Source organism: Lineus longissimus, chromosome 11 (genome assembly GCF_910592395.1).
Source record: "Lineus longissimus chromosome 11, tnLinLong1.2, whole genome shotgun sequence".
NCBI classification, from domain to species: domain Eukaryota; kingdom Metazoa; phylum Nemertea; class Pilidiophora; order Heteronemertea; family Lineidae; genus Lineus; species Lineus longissimus.
The window spans coordinates 17,419,156-17,439,928 of NC_088318.1; the positions used below are offsets into that span (position 1 = coordinate 17,419,156).

At 39.7% G+C, this 20,773-nt stretch overlaps 2 protein-coding genes across 4 annotated transcripts in view; one reads left to right on the top strand and one right to left on the bottom strand.

Moving 5' to 3' along the window:
* LOC135496355 (RAB11-binding protein RELCH homolog) overlaps nt 1-20,773 on the bottom strand; it is a 147,932-nt gene that overhangs the window by 76,320 nt on the left and 50,839 nt on the right. The gene's annotated exons all lie outside the window — the stretch shown is intronic.
* The window catches only part of LOC135496357 (growth hormone secretagogue receptor type 1-like), a 131,790-nt gene that overhangs the window by 72,159 nt on the left and 38,858 nt on the right, over nt 1-20,773 (top strand). Inside the window, exon 1 of one of the 3 annotated variants that reach the window (XM_064785643.1) lies at nt 5,728-5,980. The exons of 1 other annotated variant lie outside the window; for it this stretch is intronic. In XM_064785643.1, the coding sequence (XP_064641713.1) occupies nt 5,788-5,980 (193 nt within the window). In that variant the 5' untranslated portion in view covers nt 5,728-5,787. Of the gene's footprint in view, nt 1-5,727; nt 5,981-7,682; nt 7,933-20,773 lie in introns of those variants that run through there. One more of the 3 variants, XM_064785642.1, reaches the window with a different exon arrangement.

The window sequence follows — 20,773 nt, forward strand, 5'->3', positions numbered from 1 at the left end:
GAATGCCAACACGTTCGAGGAGCAACCGCTAAAAGAAGTGTGGCCATCTATACTTCTTCTTCGCTTTAGTGTTCTTGAAGATGAGCCATCTATACTAAAAGAAAGGAGGCTGCTGAGAATGCAATGCCATAAGATGGAGATCGTGAGTCTGCAGAACTTTCAAGCATCGCATTTCAGATGCCGCTCTGCCACCAAAGTCGCACATCAGAATCAGAAAATCCTGAGTTTAGGACAGGGTTTGTATGAAACTAATGAAAAAATCGCAAGAGAGAGCAACGTTTACATGTTCTCTTGGATGTGACTATCGTCTTTTGTATAGTCAATGACCCTAGCATACAACACAGACATAATATGAAGAACAAAAATTGAGATCAACTGATAGCACTCTTCCTCTGTTATATGAAGAGTGTCGTCACTTGTGCTGGAGTTATGATCGTTATGTGCCCGTGCACACAATACACTTACCTGTTACAGGACTAGCAATTGATTCCATGAGAGTGAATCTTACGTTTTCTTTTTCTCTTGGCAGTTGGCAAGTTTTGACCTTCCCAGTTACAAAGGTTTGACCTTCCAGTTAGAAAAGTTTGACCTTCCCAGTTAGAAAGGTTTGACCTTTCCAGTAAAACGGTTTGACCTTTCTAGTTCGAAAGGTTTGACCTTTCCAGTTAGAACTGTCAGAAAGTTCCAGTTAAAAACGTTTGACCTTTCCAGTAAACAAGGTTTAATCTTTCCAGTTAGGAATGCTTGACTTCAACATTTTCAGCAGGTCATTGGCTCATATTACCATATCATATTGTGTTTGCAATAATAATAATAATAATAATAATAATAATAATAATAATTTTGATAGTCTGTAATTAACTGTCAATCCTTCTGTTCTTGAATTCTTGAATTATTTAATGCTTTTATAATAGAATTTCTACTTAAATTTAGAGTAGTATTACTTTATATTTCCATTTAAAGTGCTTTTTACAATAAACTTTAAAATGCTTTTGATTGAATTTTCACATGTTCACAATAAATTTCAATGCTTTTACGCTTTCCCTTTTTTCATTTTTTATTATGTCTGAACAGCTGTAGAACAAGGTAGGTTTGATTCTGAAATTAGAGCACCTCCAAATGTGGTTTTTGGATTTTATTAGTAAAACATCGTTTACTTGTACGTCATTTCCTGCAATTCCAAAATTGTCGGCTATTCTGTCATTCATGCAACACCCCACCCCATAATGCATAATGCAGACAGTAATGCATTGTAATGAATAGGCGAAGTGCATTTTCTCATCATAAAATCTGATTTTATGATTTTTATAAAACTTTTCTCATTGCCATAACAATACATTACAGTGCATTGGGCCCACGAATGACGGAATAGCAGATAAGTTTATATAATCTGATAACCAGTTCACAGTGGCTTATCAACCAAGCAGTAATTTTATCAAGTGCATCATCAAATGAAAATATTTTTTGTTGAAAAGAGCAAATTGCCAAAAGCCATTGTGGCCCATTGAGAAAAATTAATCAGTTACTTTTTGATATCACTCAGAAAAATAACTGGAACTAAAACCAAATGCTATTTATGTGAGAAACAAAAACAACTGGGGAGCCTTTACTTGGGTACCTTGGTATTAATGCTAAAATGTTTATTCAATCTTCATTGAAATCATAATTAATTGGAAAAGTGTTTACAGTTAAATACTTTTATAGAACTTACTTCGATTTTAATTTATTCTCCCATTATCAGACGCACGTTTTATTTTCTAGAGTATTTTCTTTATCTTCTCTTCTATTGTTAGTTTTTCTACTTTTCTAGATTCGTTTTTATTTATCTGTTGTCCGTTCATTTCAGAGCACAGTACTTAGTTAATTCATGCACACATAATAGATATCTATCACAACCGGCAACCAAAAGTGCGGCTACTCCAAAAACGAGCAAAGAACGATGTTATCTTTGTTGGAAAATATTGATCATTATTTCTATTTTCTATGATTTAACTCGGAACACAAGAGGCAAGATACTTAGATAATGTGCTGGTCAACATAGTTTAAGTCAATTAACTCAAGAGTTGATGCGCAATCCTCCCAACCGTCCATCATTACGCCCCAACAAGTTGAAGCTCTTCGGGCGCAAAATTCAAGATGGCTACCTGGCAGCCATATTGGTTATCAGACCCCATCCTACAGTCACATGAAACCAATCCAACGAAAAATCTCCAAGTAATTGCCTCAGTTGGACGCACTGACGGAACGACCCACGGCAAGACGCACGGACGGACGCACGGACGAAGGGCAAACCTGTTCCCCTAACAAACTCTTTCGATGGGATAATAGCTTCACAAACAGTTCTTCCAAAAGCAATACATTTTACTGTGTGCACAATATTTAAGTCGCTTTATTTCAGACGTATCTCCATGTAGTTAAGAACCAATGAGCTGAACTTGTCCACGGACGCAAAAAAAATACATTCATCTTCTCATGAACATATCCTATGTAGAAGGAGAACGGACTCCCAAACTAAACAAAACTATGTCCAATTCCTTTTTGACGTACGAGTATCATAGACACAGAGCAAAGTCGGGAATCTGGGTATTGTTTCTTGTACTGATATCAGATGGCAGTGGTGAAGGTGGTTATTTGGTTGACGCTATTGGAGTCTGTAGAGATGCTTAATCAGTGTCTACATATCAAATTTGAAGAGTCTATGTCAGATAGTAAAGAATTGTGCCACCTTTCGCTGAAATTTTAGAGTTTGACTTCCCTGACCTTGAAAAGCAGGTCAAAATAAAAGCCTGTGTGGCATGTAATCTATCCATCTCACTACAAAACTTTGCTGCTCTATAGCTATGACCATTTGCTTCAAAATGGCAAAAAACGTATTTTCAAGATGCAGCCTGGCAACCAGAAGGTAGGTCAAATCACAAAAACGAACAATGTGTCCGGCATATTGCCCAAAGGTACCAGCATGCAAAGTTTCAGCAACCTAGCCCCAGCGTTTATGAAAGGTGCTCTGCTAACGGATGATTGACGATAAACCACGGACGACGACAGACGACAGACGACGGATGGCAGACGACGGACGACAGACGATCGACGACAGACGACGGACGACGACTACAGACGTAAAGGTGAGCTTAATAAAATGAATACTACCAAAATTCTAATCCTACGTACCTTATCCTACCTACCTTATCCTACAGAAGTTGATAAATACTTACCTGAAAATAGAGAACAATATTCAAATCATTCAAAGATAAAATTGCGAAGACACAATTACATTAATGGCATTCAATAACCGGCTGCAATTGCAACAGTTCTGCTTGGGTGTTCTTGGAAAACAAGATGGTCACAGAGCCCCCACCACCAGGCAAGAATAAATGGAACTGTCATTTGTGACAAGCCAGGCAGGTGAGAAATTTTTCTCTTAAGATAAATCTTACAGGTCGCTGCACCAAAAATCTTTTGTAGAATTGAACATACACTTTCAGACCCTTTATCCTCTCCAGTAACACAAGACAACTCATCTAACAAATTCTCTGGATAATCAATCTCGTCAAAGCCCCATTAATAAAGCACAATAGGACAGCAAGGCAAAGCTTTTAGTTTCAGCCCTTAATTTTTAAATCACGGTGGATCTTGCAAATGGTCCATTAGCGTGCTCAACAATGAATTATGCAATGTCACCATTAGGGGAAGAGTTACCAGCATAATGGCTTATTCTGATTTCTTGAGTTTTTTGGCGGGAAACACTGCACAAAGTCTCATATCGTGTCATACGTGAAAAGCTTGGTAATGTGTCCATTTAAGCTGACATTATGGATTGCTCAGATCCCCAAGAAAAAACTTCAAGAGACAACATCAAACTTGGCCAATGATGTTGAGATTATTGCAGCTCAGTTTTGGTTCAGCTTTCCCCAAAAAAATATGTTTAATGGCCAGGCAATCCTTGGTTGATGCAACAATCTGTCACCTTGTGAGCTTCATGCAGTCATTTCGAAATAAAGATTGCCCTTTCAATTTATTTCTGGCCATAACTATCCACGCATGTGTACCCGTAAAGTTATTAATGTCCATGATAAAGCAGGACATCCGTGGATTAGAGACTAAAAGAAATTGATTCAATGAATACTTATCACAGTCAAGGCAGAAGGAGTATCACCCATGACCTACAATACACGCATGCAAAGAAACTGAGTATAGGGACCTCCATCTCTCGGAGTGGTTTTCTCATTATGAAACCACCTTTGAATTGTCTCTAATTCAAGATGGCTGTACCTCTTAAAACAGCCAACACCAACATGTCGCTCTAAGTTTATCATCAAGTCGGTTTCCAAATATATTCTAAAATATTTGGTTTCCCAATTTGATGCTGTAACTTATTTATTCAAATTTGATATTTCAATATCAATCTCATTGAAATCTCAAACTCGAGATCTCAAATTAGAAAACATTTTGAGAAATTTAAGAATGTATTTTGAGGCCAACCTCATGACCAACAGAAGAAATTAGAGCGACATGTTGGCGTTGCTTATTTTTAAAGACACAAATAGTTTGGTCAACTTATATTTGCAACACCACGTTTTAAATGAAGTCCTTACGAATATAGTGCGGATTCCAGTAGTTGACTGGTAGTCAGACTTCTTGGCCCGACTGCTACATGTTCTGATCTCTGGAGGCTTTCACTAGCAGTGCCCCCTGCGGTGCCTGCCGAAGATGCCTCGCTTTCCAGTGTTGCACTGGGGGTAATGGATTTCAAAAGCACATCACCATTATACCAATAGAAGCTACAATTACATTGTTGTGATATCAAACTGATGAGATGTTGCCGGCGTTGTAGCTTTGCTCCGTATCGTTCAGCCAAAGAGGGGAATAGTCTAAGGAGTTTGTGCCCTGGGTGGAGAAGCCAACATTAACCCCAGATTTGCTCAGGATGCCAGTTGCCAAGAAAATCATACTTTCAGTAACTATTGCCCTCCAGTCTCTATAGTTTTCTCTGGTAACCATTATAAAACTCTGTGGTAGAGATCCAATGCAACGCCCACGTAATGCTTTGTTACTACGAATGTTGTCGTCTTAAATGTGCCGCACCTGCGGAAGACAAAAGGAGCGGCTTGGGATGAGAATGGAAACCATTCTCTTATAACGAACATAAAATAGGCCTTCTGATGATTTCTTGCCCTAAGAGACAGACTCGCCCATTGTGCATTATTCAACTAAAGCTACACGTGTACACAGATGATGAAAGAACAATATCTCTATTGCCAACTCAAGCTTTGCCGTCATCAGAGACAATAGACGAGAGTCACACCAGCGGCAATTGGTAGTCATGAAGGGAACTGGTTATCATTATGGTGACAGTTGCCTGAAGTGGAACGACAATATTCTAAATTTGGTTTATTTTAAGATGTCAAACAAGAGCTGGTTTTCAAACTCAGTCAAATGAATCAGGGGAAACTCTAAAGCAACGACCTGAACTCAGTAATGAAATAGAACATGAAGTCCCATCAGTCTAGAAAATTCTGAATATGGTCACTCCTCTTCAAATAGATTTTACAAAGAGGAATGAAATCTGCAATATGATTCTAAACAAGAAATCCTAGCCTCGCACACTCTCCACATCGATGAAAAGTAATAGGCCAGGTACAGCTGCTTCGTTCCTTAAACTGCCATCAGATGTCAGGGTAGAAATTGACAAGCTGGCAGGAGATACTCATCCATTTCTGCTGGAAATACACTCCGGAATACATTACTTTCTTTGGATTAACTCTTTAGGATTATCTCGGGGTTAGGATTATGGCAGGAAAAGACTATGATGGGGAATTCGGCGAGCTCGATTTTTGTTTTATACATAAGCAACCACAGATTCAACGGCAGTATGCAATGTGCGCCGGTGGGGCGAAAAATTATCGCTCTGAGTGCATGTTGGAAGCATTGTCAATTGTTTGCAATGTGCCCCAAGAACAGTTAAATTCTATGCTAAGCACAGGTACGTTATGTTCTTAGATTTTTTCCCTCTAATTGAAAAAGAATAACTTTTTTTATTTTCTTCTATTCTTTGAAGTCGGTGTTTATGTTGGTGTAAGAGCTATCGATTATTTGTGTATATCAATGAATAAAACGAAAGTCTGATTCGGAAGGCGTTTCCTATTGCTACATCAAACTCAAATTTAGTCTGCTTCATAAGTAAAAATTTACGGAAAAGGCACAAAATAATTTGGAAGTTTGATTTTTTCAAATCTAGGTGTAACAGAGGAAAAGTGCTAAGACCCAGACTGAGCTAAAGGGAAATTTCATCTCGGGAAGTACCAGTCCTTCTCATTAAAGGTTATGGAGTTTTTGGTACCTTCAGTTACGGTAAAGACCTTATCAGCACCGCTTATCTAAATCAGTCACTCCGATAAGTTAACTAGACTTCTCGATGCCATTATCCTGTTTTTGACTTCCATGTTTTTTTGGCAAACTTAATTGTCTCCTGCTTGAGCACTTATATTATGATAACTTGGATCTGATCTGGTAAGTAGGCGGATAGTCAGTGGTATTCCAAAAATGAGCTTATTGGCCACCTTGTAAAGCCTACATATAGGGATTAAAATGGAAGCGTATGAGTAATCCGAATTCACAGGTGGGTGACAATGCAATGCACAATCTAACTAAAATAGTCTGTCAACTTTTCAATATAGCCCTAGTACATTTCTATATGGGAAATATTTCAACTCCATGGACAATTCCTGTCCTATATATCGTGTCAATGCATCTATATACAATGCCGTAGTTCCATCATCACCATGCATGCACATTTCCTGAATCTTTCTTCCTATAGTATTTGTATAGTATCTCGAAACGACAACGTTGAAAATTTATATTCAGTATGCATTCACGTAATTGGAAATTTTAATTCTGATTGTGAATTTCTATCAGCGTTGGCCTTTAAATACGTACATGCAATTGTAGCTGCCTGTTGTGTTATGCACGTTGCCATCTGTCACCACAGAACACATGTCACATCCTCGGTAGAACACATGTCACATCCACACAATCCAATCCATTGATATCACCATTACAAATCGCATAGTCATATTCAGCACCCCACTGGCTTCTTAAGTTGCATAGGATCAAATACAAGGAATTGACTCTCTTAGAAATTTACAACTTTTCCCTCGAATACACTCCAAGATCAGTCTATGAAACCACAATTCCATCAGGATGGTTAGCGTAGCCTGCTGATTGCCACTAACGGTCCACTCCCCCCAAACTGTTTTCAATACCTCAATCAAGCCCTAACCACCCTCCCCAACACCTAAACCAATATCAATCATCGAACATTACACATCTCTCAATTCCTATCACAACCTCTACATCACCTCGTGTGGCTGTACCCTCGCCTTATTCTAAGACAAGCCCAACGTCAGTCCAGTGGCCGCCCTGCCCTCCCCTGAAACTAATGCCTGGTCAAGTTGTGTAATGTCCCTCATATTCTTCCAAACATACCCTACTTAGCTGGTGCCATATTGCACAATAACCCCATATTTCAGCTGTCCTACCTCAAGGAAAACCCTCCCCCACATCTCGGGAACCCCATCCATCATCTGATTGTGCGTCTCAAATCGCATCAATTGCAACCTCGCTCGCCAGCTTATTGAACACGCTCGCCGAACTATCATTTGGGAATCATTTTCCAATGAGTCGTGATCAGGCGTGGAGGAGACTGGAGGGAGTTACACAACACACACACAGGGATTACCATGGAGGATTATGGGGCATATGATTATCCCGATATCGGCGAGTTAGACAGGTGTTACATAATAAAGAATCTACAGATTCAGCAACAGTACGCTATTTGTGCATCCGGGGGTCGGAAACACCCCGACTGTATGTTGGAGGCATTTGAGTTGGTCTGTAACTTGCCAAAGGACGAGATTAGGGCATTACTTTTCACAGGTAGGCGATGTTGTAGTATTGATGTCATAGAATAAACAAAAAACATAAAATGACGATCCTCCTGTAGCAGGCCTTTTCGTCTTCACATTGGCTGAAAACTACTAAAATGACATTTTTTGTTGTAGCAAAGCCCCGGAACAAACCTTTCCCAAGATTTTGACAATCGTCAAACCTACTGACTTGGCCATTCATTGAAAAGCTCTCGGCAATGTCTTCGGGTAGTGGTAATTAATTAAGGATGAATTCATTTACAGCACTGGTTTAAAGGCATTGTTGTGTCATCAATGTATAACGATACTTGAAGGATGAAATGATCTGAACTCTTTGATGGTACCATTAGTTAACATTTTGACACAACGATTTATAAGAATGCTTTTGAATCACCAAGCAGGGTGAAGGGGTGATCATTGTCAATATTTTCATTAGAAATGAAAGCTGTCTGAGATATTAATATATACCTGCTGATATAATATTGTGATTGAGACTGAAATAGGGCACACCTGTACAAACCACCTAATATAAAATGAGGCAGTTTTATATAAGCGATTACTATGGTTGTTAGAAACTACAACATAATGTCTGATGGATAATCATATCTGTCTGAAAATAATGAGGCGAATCACGGGTGTCTACAAAACTAAGACCCCACCCATTCAGAATTTTTTAAATGCAACCTGGACAGTCACACAGTCAGTTTCCGGTACTGAAGTCGGCTGTCCAAGAGAGTTCCACCACAGAGCCCCAGAGCTTTGTGGTCGGTCTTCTTCTCTATTCTTCATCCGGGAGCAGGTCTGAAGCCAATATATCACTTCCTTCAGAACTCTCTGAAGAAACACCTTGCACTTCTATGTCGTATAATACTTATTCTCTTTCGTCTGTAATAACTCCACAATTTTCTTACTCGACAATACTTTTCGAAAGTGACAAACAACATTTAGAATCTAAATTTAGCAACGAGGATAAGTATCAATGAAATATTGCTGGTTTATTGCACAGATGAAAATCTAAATGGCTGATAACTCAACGCGAACGGCACCCAACAAAGCAATATATACAGCCATTGGGATTACCATTTAATGCATTGTAGGTATATCCTGCAAAATTGTAACATTATGTGCGTCTCCTGCTGTTACATTCATTTCAACACGATGGAGAGAAATATAAATGAAGGATGACTGAAACTGAGATGCAATATGGTGTATGATTGTATGAAAGTGGCACGCTATTTGTATTAAATTGTGGGTCAGAACAATAGAAATCCAGCAATACACAACACAGAGAGTAAACTAAATCACAGTTTCATGTACCTGAATAGAGATGCGTTCAAAATGTCAAGCGACGTACAGAACTTATGAATCAAGCAAGGATCAGAATGGCTGTCTTGTCTAGCTTTCGGGCAGAGTGGATAATGATAAAACTCGGCTTGGTAAAAGTCTGCCATGAAAGCCTTTATGTGGGTTGCTTCGAGACGTACTTTAGCAACACCCGACTTGTGGGTACAGCATGAGATGCTTCAGGGATGAGACCACCATAGACTGAATGAAGATGCATCAATCAGTGTGAATATACACATCGACTACCAGTACTTTTTTGCAGCTTTGTTAATGTGGAGTTGGGTTTTTTTTCCTGGTGTCCATCCGGAATAATCAATGGCAAAAGCCATCTTCAAGGAATGAAACCTTTTGCTAGTTCCCCTCTCTGAATGCTGGGATATTGGATTCCTCACCACAATGACCAAAGTACAATGACCTATAGACCTACATCCGGCCATATCAAATTTGACCACCGAGATTTTTTTCACTGTGTTTTTTGCTCTTGGAAGAATTACTTGGTCAGTCAAGATGTTCAACCTTATCATCTAATGAATACTAGCAATAACAATAAGACATAAGGAGAAGATGTCCACTGTCTTCTAGATGTGGGATAGTGTGTTCTGCAGAGCCCGCCACCCCAGACAGAAGAGAAATCTGAGATGGATGCAAGAGAACAGGTCATGTTCTTTTGACGATCTGATATTGTACCCATGTTGGTTGGAGTCGAAATGGTGAATGCAATGAATGCAATGAAATGATGGGCATCGCTGCTGACATTCGATAACCCGTCACTGCCAAATCCTCATCTGAGAGAACGGTCACATTACCATCACAATCAGCACGACTGAAGGGAATACTGCAAAGGTAAATTTTGAGGACGGCCTACAGAGTAATCCAAGAGGATTTCCATTACGACAACCAATGAAACATTGAAGCTCATAGCATTCTGCCATCACGCCCAAGTAAGCTGCAATGAAAATGGCAATACAAGAAGTTTTGAATCGTGACAACCAAGAAGACTGAAGTCGGATGCTCCTACAGTGATGGATTAGCTGCTATGATATGTCATGACAATCCGTCAATACCAAAAAGATAATCCCAAAGTGCAGTCAGACTGCCTGGCTGTAAGATATTACGCCGACATAGGCTGCAGTTCGCTGGCAAAGGTGACTTTCATGGATTTGTATGACCCTGTAAAAAACTTGGTGGAAGCATTACAATGGTTGATGTTTAAGCATTCTGACGATGATCTGTTACCATGCTAGCATGACAACTCACAATACATGCAATAATACAAAATGTTACGCTTATGTAGGATGAGTGAAAAATACTCGGTGACTTTTATGGGACCTGAGATTTGTAGGACTCGTTGTTAAAAGTTGTATTATAAGCCAAGAGTGCTGATATCGTGTGAAAGATTTGATGTCAAAGGATACTGCCATAATAAAGCGATAAGTGGGGGCCTGAAGGTGGGTTAGTCCAAAAACTGATTTTATTCACTAATCAACATCCATGCTCAAAAAAATTCTGCTTTAGTATTCACTTGTTGTTTTATATTCATCTTGTGAATTCCTGTGGGGGCTACACGAAGAACGAGATGAATCAATGGACGTTTTATAGAACATAAATAGATAGCATGCTTAACGCCTGTCCCCAGTGTGGCAGCGATGAAACAAATAGGCCCATTGAGCTAATCTCAATGATGAACGGCCGTGTATGGAATGTCAAGTAGGTGTTTTACAAAAAAAATTATCAGAGCAAAAGGTAATTTTTGTGATAATTGATAGCAAAGCAAAGTAAGGCTTCCGCCACACTAATGACGACAAGGGAAGCCCCATTAAGCAAATGCGCAACCAGAAAATGTCCAGAATGGTCATATTCCGTTCGCTATAAAAAAGATGTGATGGCAAGTCATGGCACGCAATTATTGGCCAATGTGCTTGTGGCATGGTTTGCATTTTGATTGGCCAGGAACACTGAGCAGTGGTATGGAGAGGGTCGACATATTAACCAAACCATTTAAAAGTACCAAGATTTTTTTTGCACCCTGTATGTTAATTCTTGCTGTCTTGCCTCTGGTTTACCAACCAGCATCAACATTTGGTGGTTTAGTGTTAACAAACCCTGCCTTGCTAGCGGACCGACAGCACATGCTCGTAAGGGTCATGCAACTAAAAACTGAGCCCAATCAGAAGACCATGAGAGTGGTCAACTTAATAACTACGTAAAGCTCCTAAAACTTGGTGATAACAGCGCTTCCAGTGAATAAAGGGTTAAGGTAATACTTCAACCTCATAGGAGCATTTTTGTGCTTCCCCAGATCAACAACTGTCTCCATAATGAAGTTTGCTTAATACGCTACCAAAGATTATTACTTCAGCTAAAAGGCTTTGGATTTGTTGCAGACTGCCATGAAGGCTTACTTAGAGCAACGAACCAGCAGTACACATGTTATAGAGTTACTTTAGATATTCACTGCTTAAATACCAAATAACCAGCAATATGTTAAATCCAGCACAGCGACTTTAATGACTGATTGGCGTTTAAATCAGTAATTTCGACTAAACCTTCTGCCGTTACATTGACAGTCGCTCTGATGGATGGGATTTGCTGAGGGATTTAACCGAAGCAATTGACTTCACAGATTATCAGTTAATTAAGATGCTGTGTGTGAAGCTGATTCTGTGTTATATGGAAGCGGTTATGTTCAGTTTGTTGTGGTTTTTTGGTGGCAGTACGGCCATACTTTGCTTTGATGTTTAAACACCTAATAACCACCAATTCTTTAATCACCCCTCCCCTGCAGGCATACGCATCAGTACGTCATACACTCTACAGTCTATACACCAATATCTTTTAAGGCTTGAAAATATGAAAAAACTTATGGAATTCTTATTGTATCAAAGGAAAAGGGATTGATCGTGAATTGATCATTGGGGGTTCAGTCCCAAGATGGATTTTCCTTCAAAATCTCAGACCATCTAAACTCAGCCTTTCCTCATCAAAAGTCAATCACAGTCTGAGGACCTAATACGCACTGATTTTCGCATAGAAAACTTATGGCAAAGTCATTGTATCAAAGGAAAGGCCAGCAACGGTAAAAGGATTACCTGAATCATCAATCAGGAATGAAATTGCTAAACATTTATTTCAAAGCTATTATCTGAAACCCATATTTTCCTAAACATGCTCAACACTGAAGAATGACTGCACCTGTGATATGTGTTGATACTTGAGGACAGGAGAAAAATAATGAAATAGCCATCAAATCAATGGAACGCTGATTTGATGGTAAAATGATGGTCTGGATCATCACGTTGCAAATCGATCACATTTCTAAGGAAGTTACTCATCGAATATAGTTTTGTCAAGAAGCAGTGTTCCTTGCCTTACAATAGTTTCTGCTTACATAAATATCCCAATGTCTAAGGGGCTCAAAGGTGAGAGGCTGAAGAGAGCAATACCATATGAACGCCTCAAACTAACATTTCATTGGACCCGAAAATAATTGCAGCCCTCCCATTTTCTCTCCTTCAAGTCCAAGATGACCAAACTTACCTAGCCTTGCAACATTTTCATCTAAAGAAGGTGGTGGATCACATCTCGGCACAGAAACTAATTTAACAAATTGGCACATAATTGCGTTGTTATAATCATGATACGTACTGATACCCAAGGGTGCCGCAAGAGTCTGAAGCCGCAATGTCAAAGAAAGATAAGCCGGAGCTAATGGTAATGGCATTGATAGGTTTTGGGACTGATGTTGTTGGTTCATTTTGAGCAGAAAAAAAAGGTGAAAAAAACATTTGGACTTAGAAAATTTTTCATTATTCAGTCAGTTCAAAATTTTGAAAAATGTTCAGAGTCAAAAAAGTTTTGGGACTGATGATGTTGGTCCATTTTGAGCAGAAAAAAAAAGTTAAAACAATATTTGGACTTTGAAAAATTTTCTAACCCTAATCCTTTCATAAGTTTAAAATTTTTAAAAATTTTCAGAGACAAAAAAGTTTTGGGACTGATGATGTTGGTTCATTTTTAGCAGAAAAAAAAAATGAAAAAAATATTTGTACTTAGAAATTTTGGCATCCTTCAGTCAGTTCAAAATTGTCGGAGTTTCAGTCGGAGTGGCAGTTGGAATTGTGCTAATCCTCGCTAATGTCTAGAGGCAGAGCTTTTAATAAATCGTTCAAGGTTGCAATTTTCTACATGAATAGCTCCATCCGATCTCGAATGCCTTAACCGAATAACCTCGAGAAAGACATTGTAAAGATAAACTGTTCAATCAACAAATCCACAGGGCTCCACCATCGATCTTATATCATAAGAGAATGAGATGCAGCGATTGTTGTGGTCCATTGCTGTAGAAAGTTGGCGTCTGGGGTCCAATAGCCCTTGACTGATCTCGTTATTGCATGTCTAACTACAGATGGCAAATCGTGTTTCAAGCATTGATTGTTTTCTGATGAAAACTATCTAACTCAACTATCACACGCCAAGATGAATCGAAATGCAAAGTACTGAAAAGTTTTGGACTGAAATTTCACCTGGAGTCATGATGTGATGGGCCTCTGTTGTGTCCTGCTCGGCTGCAGGCAATAAGGAATGTTACTTTTCACAAGTAACTTACTATATTCCAACACCACAGAACATTGACAAGCTAAATAAGATGAATGCTTCTTCATCGCATTCCTGATTTTAGAAGTACCCACTTCATCATCGGTCATCTGCCTCAATGGAGTCGGACTATTCTGGCTACATAATCTGATTATCTGTTGACAGTTCTGAGGGTCATCACACCATCACATCAAATATGGTCACATCAACATTGCCAGCTCAGGCAAGATGTCCAATGGGGACATTACTTAATCAATAGTCCACGTTTTGTCGATGCGCGGAATTATCAAGACGATTGCCAACACTATTTGCACTTCTTTTTATATTTCTTCCAGTTTAATGATTGGAGATTGATGATGCCAAAATTACTTTATTTGTTCCGATGTGAGTGGGATTCAACTTGATCCGTAGATGATTGCTTCAAAAATGACCAATTTCATGAATAAAAAGACAGATAATTATGTAATTATCTATCAAATCAAAAGCCTGAAGTTTAACGATGCAACATTAACTAACAATCTGGCAAATGACACCATTCAGATCAACTACACTGAAAAAAATTGTATCCACTACGATGAAACTGATCACCTTTTACCCTCGATGCTGATGTTACTGACGAGTCGTAAAGACTTCGACTCCAACAGCAACATGATATGAAGAATAAAAAGCACCCTCGTTATGACAACGCTGTCCTTGGAATCAAATCTTAAGTGAATCATAACAATTGTAATTGGTAGAAATTGGCCAAAATCAAATCATTAACTTTCGAGTAGAACACACCTTTACATAATTGCATCAATTTTCATCATTATGATAGAGAATGGTGAGACCATAATATTAATTTGTTGTTTTGTTGCTCCAATTGGACAAGAACCAGCCAAAATCAATTAAGAGTCTCTCCATAGGTCATCCCCACACTATTAATTGCTACAATTTTCATCATTAGACCATCAGCCCTGAATTCTTTATGAGGCTAACTGATAGTTATGAGAACCGGTAAATGGTATTGTGAATATGATTAGTACTAATCTGTCGGGAATGAGCCAATTTGCCCGTCTGGACATCACCCGAAATGTTCTAACCATTACAGTTTTCATGTCGCTGATCATGATAATCGCGATTTTATCATCCTTATTATTGTCACTCTGATGAGCGATGGACAGGTTGTTCCAATTCAAAGCAGCCCAGATTCTGCAGGGCCGACCACGATTTGTCACTCGAGGATTTTGTTTTCTCACAGACCATTACGTAAACGAAGAAATAACCGGTTAAAACAGTTGCCCCTAAGTACAGTTACATCATAAATGCTTTCAACAAGGACAGCTGTTCCATTAGCAAATCAATAGTGTTATCAGGTTTCTTAATTCCCTTTCCAAAGTGGGTCTGAGTGGGTCTGAGTGTTATTGTTGAAGCTCATAACATTTTTCTTCAACATCTTCATTGCGAAGGAAAATGCTCCGAGATTAAAGCAAATGAGTTAACCTTTGCTCCTGGATGATGGAAGGTTAGGAGGGAGACAGCTTGGGGCTCAGGTTCGAATGCGCCCATATTAAGGCTTATGACTCCAACCATATAAGAACTGTATGAGAAGGAGAAGACTGCGGATTCTGCTTTGATGATGTTTCTTGGAGGGAACAGGGCCTGTGTACCATCCAGTGCCACGTCTCTCCTGATGCACGGTGTCTGATCTTTTCAGTTATCCACAGGATACATAAATGCTTGACAGAAATGTAACCATCTGAAAGCGCTGATCGCAAGCTTTGTATAGAACTATTGAAAATAATCGAAAGTTATCCGCGGAGGCCCAGGTGAGGGCGTTGTGGCAATGTCATCATATCATGTCTGCCTCATCCAACCTCCTCTTCGACAACTCTTGTACCATTTTACCAAGCTCAGGTCCCAGTCATCACTGCTCCGCCACAAACTAGCCAACAATGTCATCTCATTTCAACCTAGCTTACTCACTCCCAGACTAATTTCATCATCCGAACCTAAGACCATTACTGGAGCTGCTGGACCTCAATCAGGTGGCCACTCTCTCTTTACAAGGGTTGTTGGAGGTGTACTAAGAGATAATGTTACGCTCATTGTCACCCAAAAGCGTTCTTATTAGGTGTGAGAAATAGTTATTACCGCTGAAAGCATTACTAATGGCCAGTGTATTGGGAGTGGTATTGGGAGGACATAGATGTATGGAATGGTCTGTATTTGGATTTGCCCGGTGACTGTGATGGTTCATTGTTAGGTTTTCTTGCAATATCAATCCATGCGTCTTTGGCCATTTTGAGTTTGAGTGGCAGAGACTGATGTACTGATTAATGACTGCATATGTTACCTACGTGGTCATTAAATCAAATCATCATGTGATAGCTGAGAGGGTAACTCTCTTTGACATCATAGGGTCTCCGATTTCCTCCTACAGTACTTGATACCAGTCATCTTCATGAAGCTAGTAGTGTCCTTACCCAAGACTGATTTTGACGAGAACGATGGTTATGGACCATGCCTCACAGGCCAATGCTCATCAAGGCTGACCCTTGGTTGTCTGCACTGAAAAACTCCATCACCTTTACTCACTTACTCCACTAACGAGTTGGCAGACTTATAGGGAAAGGAAATAGTGTCTGACAAGTGATGGCCTGAAGACAATTATACCCTTGGGAGTGTCTCGTTGCTGATCGCAATTACGACCGATACTCTCACTGTCCACGATAATGAATGATGGCTGTCGCTTTCCAATGCTTGGCGGGAAATGGGGGGTTCGACAGACTAAGGATTGAAAACCTTAAGGCCATGGGCCAAACCAAGAAAAGGGCTGTTTCATGAAAACATTTCGGGGTGGAATAAAAATGCTCATCGTGATAGGTAAGGTGCTTATTTCACAAAAAACAAACGTTTCCGCAAAAGTAGTTGCTCCTTAACCTGATATTTTGAAAACCACTAGTGTCAGGATGATCTGTCGTCTACCATTCTCTGCTTCCTGAGTACCATCAACGGTTGTCCGGACAAAGAAAATCTTCGTTCCACAGATACCTGCACCAAGATAAAAGACGTAGACACGATTATAGTAAGTAACAACATGGTGGCGAGACTATTAATGAGTTGTACACGGCTCTTGTCATATTAAAGAGCCAATGATGATGATATATATGCCAGTGTTATCCTGGCATTGATGAAATATGAACCAAATAAGGTATTGCCATGGATTCGTTTGATGTATACGTCTCGTTATCTACATCCTTGGGCACTGGACACACAAGAATTATCGTTAGGAATTCACAGAGAACCACTTCTCAGTTTAACGTGCTTCTGGGGGCACAAACAAATCAAGACGATGACCAACATGGAAGCTACATTTGTACTTTGAACAACAGACCAGACTATCTCCAAAACAGTTATGTATTTATGATATGATATCAACATCTTCACCAGCATGTCATACCATAGCTATGGGGCAAAAACAACAAACTGCAAGGCCAGCGCATACTTCGCACTTTAATGCACAATGAGGCGAGAGAATGGAGAACAGAATAATGCCAACAGCGGCAGCGTCATCATCAAAGGTTGAGGAAGAGGGAGAAGAATATCAGCGACCATCTCATTAACCACTTTGTTGAAAGGAATAAACACGTAGCCCTTCAGTACATACTGCTCATCTAGCATAGAAAGGGCATGGAAAGGAAAAGTTTCTCTGCTGGGTCACATCAGAGACGCGATAGGAACAGCAGGGCTAAATGCAATTCATCCTCCTTCTTGGCACCAATGAGCTTGTGAGATGAGCCCGCACGGCTGAAAATAAATTTCTCGCTGGCATCTTACCGCAACCGGTATCGGTATTGGATGAAGTGGCTGTTTAATGGCGAGTCTGTCAGCAGTGTCATCTTGACTTAATTGAACAAATAATGCAACCTGCAAGCCTTTTCCCTGCCAGCTATTTCACATGATATCAGCGAAGAGGCTTAAACTGAAGTCACTGGTGTCATCAGGGGCTTCTGTACCAGCATCGAAAATCCACAGCAAACCTCACAGCTGCCTTACGTGGCAGAAATGAAGTGGCAGGGTAGACCAATACTCTAGGAAAGTCCTGAACTCAGGTCAGTGGTATCATCAGTTGTTGAAGGTTCTGTACCAGCATCAGATCAACTTCAATGAACACCATCAGCAAACCTCAGATCCTTCATCTTCCATCTTCTCGTTAGCCTCCAACAAAAAGAGATGCATCTTTCTAATCACAATGCACACTATCTCGCCTTGAATTCTAAGCACCTAGAGGCATTCCTGAAAAAGTAATTGGCAATATACGATGGCATGACAATCCGAACGACATCCCGACGCCTTATCTCGTCTGTAAGGGAGAACTACCGGTAATGAGCAGTGTTGTTGCAATGTACAGTGAATGTATAAATTGGACCACTGGAAGCTTTTTTTGCATGATGTTTTCTTTTAAGCACTGACCACAATGTAATCGTTGAAACATACTGAACCTATAATGGGACCAGGTCAATCGGAGGGATAGAGGCCCAAGTCTGAGGGAATCCATGTTTTAAATACATTGTGCCAGCTTATATAGGTAAGGAATATGTAAGCACTTCTGCCAAGAAATTTGAAGGGAAAATCATGGTGCGCATGGTAAATCTGATATCTTTTTCGTAAGGGCTTGTTTGTTAATTGATAGACAGGGATTACCTCATTAATCGCTGAGTCAGCTAAACAAAATTGCCGAATAATTACACTGACTAATTATGGTTCTACCCAAGGAAGCCTCAAGCTGGATGACAAGTGACAATTAAAGTAGACATTTTGGGCTTGATTAAAATGATATCAAGTAACAGAATTTAGGTCGATTTTGAAATAGGAACGCGATCTTTTTCTAGATATTCTCTCACAGGCAGCATGTTAACACGGCCCCGTATTGTGTCAAATTCTGACATGTCTCATGAAAACACTTATAGAATGATTTAGAATCATTGGAACTTTTTCAAATTCACTTATGACATCGACATGATATAGGACTACACTTCTGCAAAGTTTGATGAAACAACCAGCATCTATTTTTTTTAAATCACGAAAATGTATGTATACGGAATTTACGCGGACCCTATCGCAGATTTAATTGTGTCCCGAGCCCGCTCCTGGCTCCCCTGCCGTTGGCCACCTATACTACATAGTACGCACATGAAACGTCACCACAGGAGTAATGTAGGTTGGAATAAAGATAAGCTGTGATCGGCAACGATCGTCAGCACCATGTTTGGGGTTCATGGAATGACTCGTCCCCCGTTCAACCCTGAGATGCCGGTAATTTTTAATTTTAAGAAATCGCGTAGTTCCACTTTTTTAGCTCAGGTGGCGCCAGCTTGGGGTACCGTCTTAATCATTAGCCTTCCCGAGGCTGATGAGGAAAATCACGAAACTCTACAGGGTGGCCCTGAAAGGTTTTCCCTTGCACAATAGAATTTCTGTTTTCCACTGCAACGGGCCTGTGTATTTTACCGTCGCTCTACATTGTTACCTGCAGAAATGACTTTCGGCCAATGAGAGAGTAGTGCACCATAATAATCTCTTCTGGATCTGCCTGAGATATATATCTGAGATAGATAACACAGATCACCAAGAAATTGACTGGAATTCGTGTGATAATATTACTTCTTTTATTTCTTTACCAACAGTACACAAGCACAATGAAACTGAAATTCTATTACATGAGGACCAAAAATTTTCCCTTTGCCTGGCATTGTGTGTAACAGCATTTCGATTTTCTTGGACCACCAATTACGAACAGCATTCCCCTTTAATATCGTCCTCAACCAAATGAAATCGCCAGTGATCAGTGGCGATTAAAATAATCCTACAAGTGATATTTGAGATGAAAATAGAAACGGCTTCATATACTTGTATCAACTGCATTACTGAAAAAATCCAATGGGTGACTGAGTATTGAAAGAAATAACATGGAAGAAAAATCGGCTCACTTTGAACCTATATCATCATGGTAGGCGCAGATTCACTTTGATTTATAGTGACATAGATTGGGTACAAAATAGTGCAAAAAAATTATCATTTTCATCACGGCTCTTGGCTTTACATGGGGTCCCCATGGGATGCGATCCATCTTTTTTGCTCAGGCCATGTTATTGATAAAGCGTATAAGGATACCAAAAGATGTGCCTGACAAAACATGGGAAGCCACATAAGTTATCGCTCGCTCTGCCTCTGAATAATCCTTCTAGCAAGATGATGAATATTTCATTTAGGTGATAGATTTGAACAAGTTTGGTCACGTATATCTATGGTCGGTTAGACAAAGTGTCATTGAAGTATAGCAACAGACAAACATGATAAGACTTCGATGGTTTGCAAGTGAACTACAGTGTGGTTATGTCTTGATTGTGATACTAAGTAGTTGATGTTCCAATCTTAAAATTGAGTCGGCCTACAGCGATAGAAAGGTGATGACACTTAATCATATATCCAAGAATTGGTGTAGGCCTACAGCGATAGATGTAATTTCACCACTGAGCGCGCATCAGAACAGCACTTTGAGCAAAACAGCATGATCCATACCATTGTAACTGCAGGTCACAGGAACATACAGAGAGGACAATACCGATATACCTGACGGCTTGACTAGGACAGCCACGATACTGCTGAGATAACTCAATCCGATCCCCCCCTACGACGCCAATAAGAGATAAAGCAGTCTCGGGAAGGATCAATATTGACTAATAGTATAAGCGCTGACATTATATTGTAGATTTGTGGTTTTACAGGGAGATAAAGCATTTTATTGGTATTGTCACTGATATTGGACAATTTGGCAATCACGCAATAGTAATAATAACTTTCACTTCATTGGAAATTGGATGGTTACCAGTAACATAAGAGGGTTGGCAAATATGAATATTTTGTTTGAA